Below are 12,343 nucleotides of genomic sequence, written 5' to 3'. Positions count from 1 at the left end.
CTCCTTTTCTCTCTAAAATCAATAAAAACATATTTAGTCTGGTCGGAAGCAGAGGCTTGCATTTTCTTGCTTCAGTAGTTGTGTCCACAGTTGAGGTTCAGGAAATGGAAGAAAAAAGAGAGAAGCCAGGCTCAGAACTGAATACCTGCTTTGGCTGGTGAAAGCCTATCTTCAGAACCCATCCTTGCAATGAACCCTCCCTTCAGCCTGGAGAGGTGCTCCTCAAACACCCCTCCTCATCACTCCCCCCACCCCGCCCCCAGGGCACTGCCCTCTGGATTGGATCATTCTAGGCCTCTCTTCATCCCCAGGTCTATTGAGGATCACTTGTGTGAATGAATACTTTCTGGCAGTACAGCAGCCTGCTTCCCCTGCCTGCCTGATTATCCATTCACCAGCTGTGCCCTCCTGAGTCATAGCTGCCTGCCCAGAGCCCTGCTCTGCTGTCTTCTTTGGTGCAAGGGTCCCTCCAAGGCTAAACTGACTCCATCCTGCATCTAATTGAGATCTGGATTCTGCCCTCATATAAGACCATTCCCCAAATTTGGTCCATCAACAAGGGGATGGATTACACAAACCAAAACATACCCTGCAATCCCTACAATGGAATACTCTTCAGCAATAAAACAAACAAACAAAACAAAAAACAACTACCAAGACACTCAAAATAGGGGCAAATCTCAAAAACATTCTGCTGACCAAAAGAAGCCACACACACACACACACACACACAGACTTCACTGTATGATTCCATTTACAGAACATTCTGAAAAATGAAAGCTAATCTATAGTGACAGAAAACAAAACAGTAGTTGCTGGGAGCTGGTGGGGGAGGGAGACTGTTGGACCACCCCATGTAGCCACTCTCAGATTCCTGACCCTCAGAAACTGCAAGACAGTGAATGCTTGTTTTAAGCTGCTAGGTTTTGGGGGGTAATTTGTTATGCAGAACTAGCTAACTACCTCAGGTTCACAAAACCTTAGAAGCTGGGTATTAAGTACAAGTGTTGGTGAAAATGTGGAGAAATGGGCAATCATCTGTACTGTTGGTGGGAATGTAAAATGATGCAGCTGTTGTGAAAGACAATATGGATGGTCCTCAAAAAATTAAACAGAGAATTTCCATATAATCCACCAATTCCACCCAAAAGAATTGAAAGCAGGAACTCCAAGAGATATTTACACACTTGTGTGTAATTATTCACAATGGGCAAAAGATGGAAGCAACCCAAGGGTTTCTTGATGGTGAATGATTAAACAAAATGTGGTCCATCCATACAATGGAAGATTATTTAGCCATAAAAAGGAAGGATATTCTGACACAGACTAAGATATGGATGTAACTTGAAGATATTATGCTCAGTGAAATAAGCCAGTCACAAAAGAACAAGTACTATATGATTCCACTTATATGAGGTCCCTAGAGGAGTCAGATCCACAGAAACAGAAAGTAGATCCTGGGTGCCAGGGCCTGGGGGAGGGGGAAAAGGAGTAAATGTTTAATGGGGATAGAGTGTCAGTTTGGGAGAGTTTTAGAAATGGATGGTGGGGATGTTTGCAGAACACTGTGAATGTACTTAATGCCACTGAACTGTACACTTAAAAATAGTTAAGATGGTAAGTTCTGTTATCACCTTTTTTAAAAAAGTTGGGTGTTACTGATGTGAGAAAATTTCACCCATTCTCAATGGGAACATAAAGTGAGTAGTCTTTCTGGAGAACAACTGGAAAGATTGTATGTGTGTCCTATGACCCATCTATCCCACTCAAGCGTCAATCCGTGCAGCAGATGCCTAAAGCCCCCTCCATATCTCCTGAGCACCCATGGTTCCCACATGCCAGGAAAGTCAAAAATACCAGGGAATTAATGCCCCTCCATTTCCCTTCTGCAGAGCATCCCTCAGCCAAGACAAACAGGATCTGATATATTAGTACTTCAACTTCAACAACTGGGAGGTGTCTTCCACAATCTCCCAGAGTCCCCCAGAAGAATGGAGCCCTAGTTGCCCACAGTGTCAACCTGCTCATTCATCCTCATTGATGTACCCTCATTAAAGCTTACTGGCTTCTCTCCCTTCCCACTTTCATCTCCCCACTGTCTCACCATTAGTGCTTGTTGGGATCACTTCTCAGATAAGCTATTTACATCCAATTCCTTGTCTCACAGTCTGCAACTAGAAGAGCCCGAATTAAGATAACAGCTCAATCGTCCACCCACTCATCATTAACTGAATGTGCACCCCTGTGTGCCTGGCACCATTCCAAGTGCTGGGGACACTGAAGGGAGCAGCAGAGACCCCTGCCTGGAGCTAATAGGGCTTCCAGCCCAGTGACCTCAGACCCTTGCATAAGTGTGCCATGCTGGATGCTTATTCCAGAACAAAGTTGGGAACAAACCTCAGGGCATAGGTATCAAGGAGCTTCTCGGGAGGCAGGAAGAGGCCACTGAAGAAGAGGGAGAAAGTACTTAGTTTAAAATGGCTCCTCAGAGGGAGCCCAAGACTTAACAGAGGTGGAGTACCAGAGGGTGGAATGCATTATAGGGTTTCACAGAGGAATCTAAGCTATGGGAGTCCCAACCTTCAAGGTTTCAGGGTCTCAGGAAGCCTAACATGGTGAACTCTGGGGCTTCTTTGTCCCAAGTTAGACCAGTCCCCATTCTAGTCTAGATTCCCTTGGTTGTTTTTTTTTTAAAATATATTTTATTGATATTTTACAAAGAGGAAGGGAGAGGGATAGAGAGGCAGAAACATCGATGAGAGAGAAACATCGATAAGCTGCCTCCTGCACATCCCCAACTGGGGATGTGCCCGAAACCAAGGTACATGCCCTCGACCGGAATCGAACCTGGGACCCTTCAGTCCGCAGGCCAACGCTCTATCCACTGAGCCAAACCGGCCAAGGCCCCTTGGTTGTTTTTGTAATCAAAGCAGATCAAGGTTCAACTGCCTATACCCCCAGGCTGAATTGGGCAATTGGCTAGTCCAGTGGTCGGCAAACTCATTAGTCAACAGAGCCAAATATCAACAGTACGATTGAAATTTCTTTTGAGAGCCTAATTTTTTAAACTTAAACTATATAGGTAGGTACATTGTTATTAACTTAATTAGGGTACTCCTAAGGCTTAGGAAGAGCCACACTCAAGGGGCCAAAGAGCTGCATGTGGCTCGTGAGCTGCAGTTTACCGACCACCGGGCTAGTCTAAGATCCAACCCAGGCCTCCCTGTGGGAAGGAAAGGGTGGGCATGGGGAGACAGAGTCATCCTTCTAGAAGCTGGCCTCCCAGGCTGGACTCTAGCCCCAGCTTTTAGAGCCCTCTGACCCCTGCACCTATCCACGGACCACCCAAGGACCTGGCAGCAGTGTGCTCCCTGTCTTACCCCAGTGGAGGGCCAACCTCAAGGCTGGGCAGGGTCAAACATGTAAGCACCCCCATTCTACTTAGCTCCTTGACTGGATGGTCAGAGCAGGAAGTGGGAACCCCCTTTCTCTTCTCTGGACCTTGATCACTGGTTCCTTGGTTGGGCCTCAAAGCCAGGTGGCTGCACCTTGCGGTGGGCGAAGGAGGAGACCCCTTCTCTTTTTCTGACTCCATCTGTACAGTTTGGTTCCAAGGAGAGCACCCCCGCGGGTGCGCAATGCCTCGATCCTCATCAGTATGTCTCAGGCCAGGTCCAAGCCAATGGCAGCAGAGCCCAGAGGTCAGGGCCCCTGCTCCTAAGGCCGGCCGCTGGACCACCTTGGGGAGAGCAGGTCACCCTTTTCTGCGATCCCCGGCGCCAGGAGTCAGGGGCCACCTGGAAGCACCCGGAGGGAGGCAGGGCTGAGACGTCAGGTGGGCGGGGCGGGGCGGCTCCTGGTTGCGGTCCCGCCCGCCCTGATTCACCCAGCCTGGCCCGGGAACTAACTCTGCCGGAGCAGGGACCCAGGAGTTGGGCCCAGCTCCACCCTGAGCGGTGAGTAGGTGGCTCTCTCCACCGCTGGGAACCAGGTTGCTGGGTGGGGGTCGGGCCCACAGGAGGACTGCCCCAAATATGGCTGGCACAGTGGCCTGAGCCCACCGCCACCGCCTGGGGCACAGGGCAGCTGAGGAAAGGTGGGGGCAGAAAGAGGGTAGGCCCTGCTCAGGCCAAGGGTACAGGGCAGGAGGGCAGGCAGACCTGGCCAAGGACAGAGTGAAGATCAACAGGCTGTGGGCGACCTGGGGTGGGAGTGGGGAGAAAGGGTCTTCATGATGTTTCCCTCTCCTTGGCCTCTGAGACAACAGCAACAACTCATCTCTGAGCTCCATAAGGCCCCAGAACCACCACTTGGGTTCTTCACGAGGCTGCCCTCTCTGGGACTCTTGAACCTAGACCCCCAAGTCCTGGCAGGGCACCTTGGAAAAGTACTAGGTTGGGAGTTCCCAGGTGTGCCCCCGCCCCCCCCCCCCCCATCTGCTACTAAGTCCCATCCTCCCCCACCAAGGCCTCAGTTTCTCCCTTATGTAAAAGTCAAAAGGTTGGACCTTGTGCCCTCCAAGGCCTGTTCCAGCGCTGATAACTGCTGCTGTGTTTTCCTTTACTCTTAGCATGGACTGTGGGTGGGGATAGGGGCTAGATCAGGAGTCCTCACCACCACGTGTTTTTGGAGGCAGGTTAGAGGATTGGGGAGGGCCTAAGAGAGGAGAAGCAAGGGTCAAGTGTGGATGGGTGGAACTAAGACTGGGTAGGGGACATGTACCTATCCTAGGCTGACAGAGACCCCTTCTTCAATCTGGCATGCAGAGCAGCCATCCCACCATCTCACCTCCATATTCCCCTACTGAAGTTCTTTTGACAAAGATACTAGTCTCTGCCAGAGGTTTTCTCTCAAAATGGAACAGAATGGATGCAATCAGGCATTTGTAGCTGTGAAAACTTGAGCAAATTATTTCTCTCGTTTTGAGGCTGGAAAAAGAGAGTTCCAACACCCATGCTCACTGAGACATGGTGGCTGTAAGTTGTGTGTGTGGCCCCATTATTGTTTTTCTAAGGGTTTCCCCCATCCCGAAAGTCCTTTTCTCTGGACCCTCCCACTAGCCCTGCTCAGACATAGGGGGGGCATTGTGTCTGTGGAAGCTTAATGGCAGGTTCCAACAATCAAGTCTGAGTCATGGAGACACATAATGATAACCCCTCGTGTCTGCCTCTGATGGTGTTGTATATGCACCTTGTTCCATGGGAACCACTGAGCAATCTGCTGGGGACCTTAGGGGTCTCTTTTTGCCTGATTGTGGACCCCAGAAGTGAACTTCTGCCATTGTGAGATGGATCCTGAAATGTAGCAGGAACTCAGGTAGGAAGTCCCCTGCTGCAGTCCCCAGAGTTCCTATTTTTAAGTTAAGCAACTGAGCAGTGTCTCTTACAGGGACAGGTAGCCAGGGCAGGGGGAACCATAAGTGGCAGGGACTGGAAAAGGATGTGTGGTGTCTCCCTGGTCCTAGGTCTCCCCTCAGCTCAGTGTTTGTGCACTTAGGCCTACATGCACAAATGTGCACACTTCAAAATGCCCCCAAGTGACCCTTTTGGTGGCTGCAATGTACTTTTGGGTGCTTGGGGCTGTTAAGATGCCCTGGGTATGTTTCTATCAGATCCCCTGGTGACCAAGACTGACTGGGATGCACTGGGGCATTTTTACTTGGCTTTTTGTTTAGGATGGTATAAAACAGTATGAGGAATGAGCCATTGCATAAGGGATCTTGTGTTCTTTGTGCACCTCCTTGCGTGTGCCTGGTGCTGGGTGAGTCAGGGCCTGAGTCAGGGAGCCCAGGAGTCTGGGTGTGAGCAGACATGTACCCATCTTGCTAGCCTATCCCCATCTTGGTACAGTGGTGGGAACCTCTGATGGGATTAAGTGGGTGGGGCCTGCATCCTCTATCTCCACCCACTAAATCCCCAAGGCTTTCAAGGGATGAGGGGATGGGAAAGGGAGGTGTCAGAGCCTTTGGTGCAGGTGTGGGACTGGGTCAGGTTCCCCCTGAAGGTGGGTGAAGGGCTGGAGGACCAGCTGGTGGCCCAGATGCTACTACCTTCCTTGCCCAGCCTGCACCAGTGAAGCTATCAGGATGAGGCGAGCAGGCTCCAGAAACCCATTGGGAGAAAATGAGGCCTATATATTAGGAACCATGGATGCTGGGAGAGGTGGGTGGCCTAGGAGCCCCCTCAGAGGCAGTGGCAGCCTTGCTACCTCCCTCTCCTCCCACCTCCAGCCTCAGGGATAGAAGAGGGGGGCTCCTGGTCCAGGCTTGTGGCTTTTGTGTGACTTTCACCTGGCCATCTGTATCTGGAATAAGGATACCTTGGTCTAAAATGAAACCCAGGGACAGGCAGTGGGCTGGCCGCCCAGTCCTGTCTCAGTCATAGATGTCACACTGGCTCTCTCCCCAAATTTTTCATTTCCTGATCCTCTGCCACAGCCTCACTCACCCTGGCACCCCCTGCCCTACACTTTCAGAGCCTAAGTGTCTTTTTCTGCCTCAGATTCTGGGTACATTCCCTCTATAAACCCAGGTGTCCTAGCCACACACCCCAAGGGCTGACCAGCCTTCAGTTTTGCCACTCCCTGTCCCTGGGGCCTGTAATCGGAGCCAGGCTCCAGCCGGCTTTTCCGGTTGGAGTTTGGAGGTGGTGCCCCGAGCTCCCCTCAAGGGGGTGGCAGGGCCCACGCCCCGGAAGTCCTGAGCCTTGAGCCATCCTCTCATCCAGTGGTGGAGAGCCAGTCCTGACACTCAGACACCCAGTGTCTGGAGTCAAAAGAGCTGCAGAGGGATTTTTGCCTGGCTCATAGTTAAAGGTAAGAGACGCCCTGGTTCTGAAAGGACACACAGGCTAGCTGGGGGACAGTGGCGCCGGGGACAGCCCTCCTGAGCCCTGAAAGGGCAGGCAGGTTCAGATTGGTGCAGAGGTCCCAGGGAGCAGAAGTAGTGAGAACATTAGTTGCTTGGCTCCAGGAAGGAGGTGAGGTCTGGGGGAGAGGGAAAGGGGACGCACAGCTCCTGGGTTCTGCCAGATTTCGGCAGGGTAGAGTGCAGATCCGGAGCAGTGTCTGGCTCCTAGGGGGCCCCACCAGCAGATGCCACTGCCTGAGGTCTCCGCACCACACCTCCTCCTCTCTCATAGGCAGGATGATTCCACTGGCCGAGTTCAAGCAGTTCTCAGAGCAGCAGCCTGCCTTCAAGTTGCTCAAACCCTGGTGGGACGTACTGGCTGAATACCTCACAGTGGCTATGCTCATGATCGGGGTCTTTGGCTGCACCCTCCAGGTAAGGGAAGGGGCAGGGCGGGGCCTGAATGAGGGGATAGGAGAGGAGTCTATATAGGGGCGGGGCTCTAGAGCAGTGGTTCTCAACCTTCTGGCCTTTTAAATACAGTTCCTCATGTTGTGACCCAACCATAAGATTATTTTCGTTGCTACTTCATAACTGTAATGTTGCTACTATCATGAATCGTAATGTAAATATCTGATATGCAGGATGGTCTTAGGCGACCCCTGTGAAAGGGTCGTTCGACCGCCAAAGGGGTCGCGACCCACAGGTTGAGAACCAGTGCTTTAGAGGGTGTGGCCTGGGGAATTTCGGAAATCTTCCTCTTATCCAAGGAAGGAGAAACCAGAGCCCCCTATACTTACAGACCAATTCTGAAGCCTTCCCATCTTCTCCATCAGCACCAAAGTCCTGCACATAGCTATGGTAGTCCATATTTTTATAATACTTTTGTCCCTAGAACCTAGTAAGAACTGCAGTTACCTTATTAATTTGCTAGGGCTGTCATAACAAACTATCATGAACTGGGTAGCTTAAACAGAAAATTTTTATCTTACAGTTCTTAAGACTAGAAGTCTGAAATCAAAGTGTCAACATGGTTGGTTTCTTCCCAGGGCTGTCAGAGAGAATATGTCCCATGCCTCTTTCCTAGGTTCTGGGGCCTTGATTTATAGATGATATTCTCCCTATATCTTCATAGCATCTTCCCTCTACGTGTGTGTGTCTATGTCCAGATTCCCCCTTTTTAAAAGAACACAGTCACCCTGGCTGGCGTGGCTCAGTGGTTGAGCATCAACCTACAAACCAGGAGGTCACGGTTTGATTCCCAGTCAGGGCACATGCCCAGGTTGTAGGCCCAATCCCCAGCGTGAGGCATACAGGAGGCAGACAATCAATAATTCTCTCTCAAAATTGATGTTTCTATCTCTCTTCCTCTTTGAAATCAATAAAAGTATATATATTTTTTAAAATATATTTTTATTGATTTTTTACAGAGAGGAAGGGAGAGGGAGAGAGAGTTAGAAACATCAATGAGAGAGATACATCGATCAGCTGCCTCCTGCACACTCCCCACCGGGGGGTTGTGCCCACAACCAAGGTACATGCCCTTGACCGGAATCGAGCCTGGGACCCTTCAATCTGCAGGCCAATGCTCTATCCACCGAGCCAAACCGGTTAGGGCTAAAAGCATATTTTTTTTAAAAAATATATTTTATTGATTTTCCACAGAGAGGAAGGGAGAGAGATAGAGAGCTAGAAACATCGATGAGAGAGAAACATCGATCAGCTGCCTCCTGCACATCTCCCACTGGGGATGTGCCCGCAACCCAGGTATATGCCCTTGACCGGAATCGAACCTGGGACCTTTCAGTCCGCAGGCCGACGCTCTATCCACTGAGCCAAACCGGTTTCGGCTAAAAGCATATTTTTAATAAATCAATCAATCAATAAATAAAGGCAGTCATATTGGTTTAGGGCCCACCCTAATGACCTCATCTTGACTCCATGTGCTCTGGAAACACTGCCACATTCATGGGTATTGAAGATTAGGACTCCAACATCTTTTTGGGGGACACAATTCAACCTAACTCTTTTTTTCAGACAACGACTGATGCTCAGGTTTACTGACTCTTCTAAATTCATCAGAGCCAGCTGGGGACAGTTGGGGATCAGGGCTTTCCACCTCAGCCTACTTCTCTCCCGATTCCCCAGATCCCTCACCCTCTTTCACCCTCTTCCCTATTCCATAGGTGACACAGGACAAGATCATCTGTCTGCCCAGTCATGAACCCCGGGAGAACTTATCTGAGGCCCCGTGTCAGCAACTGTTGTTGCAGGGGGTCCCTGAACAGATGGAGGGTCTCCAGGAAGTGAGCGGCCTCAAAAATAACTTGGACCTGCAGCAGTACAGCTTCATTAACCAGCTCTGCTATGAGAAGGCCCTTCATTGGTACCCCAAGTACTTTCCCTACCTGGTTGTCATTCACACACTCATCTTTATGGTCTGCACTAGCTTCTGGTTCAAGTTCCCTGGCACAAGCTCCAAGATCGAACACTTCACCTCTATCCTGGGCAAGTGTTTCGATTCACCATGGACCACACGGGCTCTGTCTGAGGTCTCGGGGGAGAACCGTAAGGGCCATGCCACTGGACGAGCAACAGCAACTGTGGCTGCTGAGGCAGGGCCAGGGAAGGTGGGGGAGGGTGAAAAAGAGAAGGTGCTGACAGAGCCTGAGAAGGTGGTGACTGAGCCACCAGCTGTTACCCTGTTGGACAAGAAGGAGGGGGAACAGGCCAAAGCCCTGTTTGAGAAGGTCAAGAAGTTCCGTGTGCACGTGGAAGAGGGGGACATTTTATACACCATGTACATCAGGCAGATGGTGCTCAAAGTCTGCAAGTTCTTTGCCATCCTGGTCTACAACCTCATCTATGTGGAGAAGATAAGCTTCGTGGTGGCCTGCACAGTGGAGACTTCAAGGTTCACGGGCTATGCCAGCTTCTGCTGCAACCACACCAAGGCCCACCTCTTCTCCAAGCTGGCTTTCTGCTACATCTCTTTTGTGTGTGTCTATGGGATCACCTGCCTCTATACACTCTATTGGCTCTTCCACCGACCCCTCAAGGAATACTCCTTCCGCTCTGTTCGGGAGGAGACTGGCATGGGTGACATTCCCGATGTCAAGAATGACTTTGCCTTTATGCTGCACCTCATCGACCAGTATGACCCTCTGTACTCCAAGCGCTTCGCTGTCTTCCTCTCCGAGGTCAGCGAGAGCCGCCTGAAGCAGCTCAACCTCAACCATGAGTGGACACCTGAGAAACTTCGGCAGAAGCTGCAGCACAACACCAAGGGCCGGCTGGAGCTGGCGCTCTGCATGCTCCCAGGACTGCCTGATACCGTCTTTGAGCTCCGTGAGGTCGAGGCACTCCGCCTGGAGGCCATCTCTGATATCACTTTCCCCCCAGGCCTGTCACAGCTGGTGCACCTGCAGGAACTCAGCTTGATCCACTCTCCTGCCAGGCTACCCTTTTCCTTGCAGATCTTTCTGCGGGACCGCCTGAAGGTCATCCGTATCAAGTGTGAGGAGCTCCGAGAGGTGCCTCTCTGGGTGTTTGGGCTGCGTGGCCTGGAAGAGCTGCACCTTGAGGGGCTCTTTCCCCCAGAGCTGGCTCAGGCAGCTACCCTTGAGAGCCTCCGAGAGCTGAAGCAGCTCAAGGTGCTATCTCTTTGGAGCAATGCCGGCAAGGTCCCAGCCAGCGTGACTGATGTGGCTGGTCACCTGCAGCGGCTTAGCCTGCACAATGATGGGGCCCGCCTGCTGGCCCTTAATAGCCTCAAGAAGCTGACGGTACTACGGGAGCTGGAGCTGGTGGCCTGCGGGCTGGAGCGCATCCCCCATGCAGTCTTTAGCCTAGGTGCACTGCAGGAACTTGACCTTAAGGACAACCACCTGCGGTCCATTGAGGAGATCCTCAGCTTCCAGCACTGTCGCAAGCTGATCACGCTCAGGCTATGGCACAACCAGATCGCCTACGTCCCCGAACATGTACGTAAGCTGCGGGTCCTTGAGCAGCTCTACCTCAGCCACAACAAGCTGGAGGCCCTACCCACCCAACTGGGCATGTGCTCTGGCCTCCGCCTGCTGGATGTTACCCACAATGGGTTACACTCCCTGCCACCTGAGCTGGGTCTCCTGCAGAACCTGCAACACCTGGCTCTCTCCTACAATGCCCTGGAGACCCTGCCTGATGAGCTCTTCTTCTGCTGTAAGCTTCGGACGTTACTCCTGGGCTACAATCAACTGACTCAGCTGTCTCCCCAGGTGGGGGCCCTCAAGTCCCTCATCCGCCTGGAGCTCAAGGGCAACAGGTTGGAGGCTCTGCCAGAAGAACTGGGCAACTGTAGAGAGCTAAAGAAGGCTGGGCTTCTGGTGGAGAACAGCCTTTATGAGGGCCTGCCAGCAGAGGTTCGAGAGAAGATGGAAGAGGAGTAAAGCCAGGGAGGGGCAGGTTGCAGTAGAGGCTTTCTGGATGCTTCCATCCCAAAATCTCTACCACTGTCTTTACCACTGAGGTGGCCAGGTGAGCCCAGGCCAGGAGAGGAGAGGAGGAGCAGACATGTCAGCCCATGGGGCCCAGGCAAGATCTTGGGACTGGTTTATCTGGGGAGATGGGAAGCTGTGGATTTGGGGTGGAATGACATGGAGAGATTAACTCAGTCATAGATTCTCAGACCAAAACCACATCTGTGTCTTGTCTGGCTGGCCTGCCTCAGCCCTGGGCCAGAACTTCTGCCCTCCCCCTGGACATCCTAGCTCAGTCAGTGCCACAAAAGGGGGTGAGGACACAACCCGATAGGATTTCAATCTTCTCCCCCCTACCAAAGCTGACATCGGGGGTTCTCTCCCAAGGTGTCACAGACACAAGGGACCAGCACACACTGCCCTGACTTGATGTTATTTCTCTTATTTGGCAATGCATCAAAATCAACATTCCCGGAAAACATCACAGGTCCCACCCCTGAAAGTCTGACTCAGGAGCTTTGGCTCGAGGCCAGGAACTTGCCTGTCAATAAGTGCTCCAGGTAACCCTGATGCCTGTGGTCCTAGACATTTATGTTGGGAAATGCTGACCTACAGAGGAGGTATCTAGAGCAAGAATTCTGAACCCTTTTTAGGTCCCTAGACCCTTGGAGAATCTGATGAAAGCTGGACACCTCTTTCCTCAAGAAAATACCTGTGTACACATACATGCACAATTCTGTAAACAATTTCAGGCAGTCAACTCCCCAAGGACTATTCATGGGTGTCCTAAGGATTGTAGACCCCAGGTTAAGAACACCTGCTGTGGAGGATACATTTTTAAAAATAAATAATACTAATTATCAGAACTATCATCCTGATTTCCTGTGTCCACCCCTCTTGTCTAAGCCATTTCATGAGAACAATTATAGGCAGGTAGCCACAGTGCCACAATAAAGGGTATGTGTCTCTGTCCTGGAGACCTCAGGTAATCAGGAGAAATTAGGTAGCATCTCCTGATTAGCTTTTTTCTTGGAAA

The 12,343-nt window shown here is 51.3% G+C and overlaps 1 protein-coding gene across 4 annotated transcripts; it reads left to right on the top strand.

Annotated features, from left to right (window-relative positions):
- Positions 1-3,896: 3,896 nt before the first annotated feature.
- Positions 3,897-12,173, top strand: LRRC8E (leucine rich repeat containing 8 VRAC subunit E). Of its 4 annotated transcripts, none has more exons than XM_070414106.1 (3): positions 3,897-3,956; positions 7,140-7,282; positions 9,034-12,173. In XM_070414106.1, the coding sequence occupies exons 2-3, from the start codon at positions 7,145-7,147 to the stop codon at positions 11,275-11,277; spliced, it is 2,382 nt and encodes a 793-aa protein (XP_070270207.1). In that variant the 5' UTR covers positions 3,897-3,956; positions 7,140-7,144; the 3' UTR covers positions 11,278-12,173. The 4 variants fall into 4 exon arrangements, with proteins under 4 accessions (XP_070270207.1, XP_070270211.1, XP_070270210.1 ...); XM_070414109.1 differs by having other exon boundaries at positions 3,934-3,956; positions 7,144-7,282; XM_070414107.1 differs by lacking the exon at positions 3,897-3,956 and adding an exon at positions 6,739-6,813.
- Positions 12,174-12,343: the final 170 nt, after the last annotated feature.

This window comes from Myotis yumanensis, unplaced genomic scaffold (genome assembly GCF_028538775.1).
Source record: "Myotis yumanensis isolate MYYU_CA2020_CCGP unplaced genomic scaffold, mMyoYum1.0.hap1 SCAF_5, whole genome shotgun sequence".
NCBI classification, from domain to species: Eukaryota; Metazoa; Chordata; class Mammalia; order Chiroptera; family Vespertilionidae; genus Myotis; species Myotis yumanensis.
This window is presented reverse-complemented; position numbering and strand designations above follow the sequence as displayed.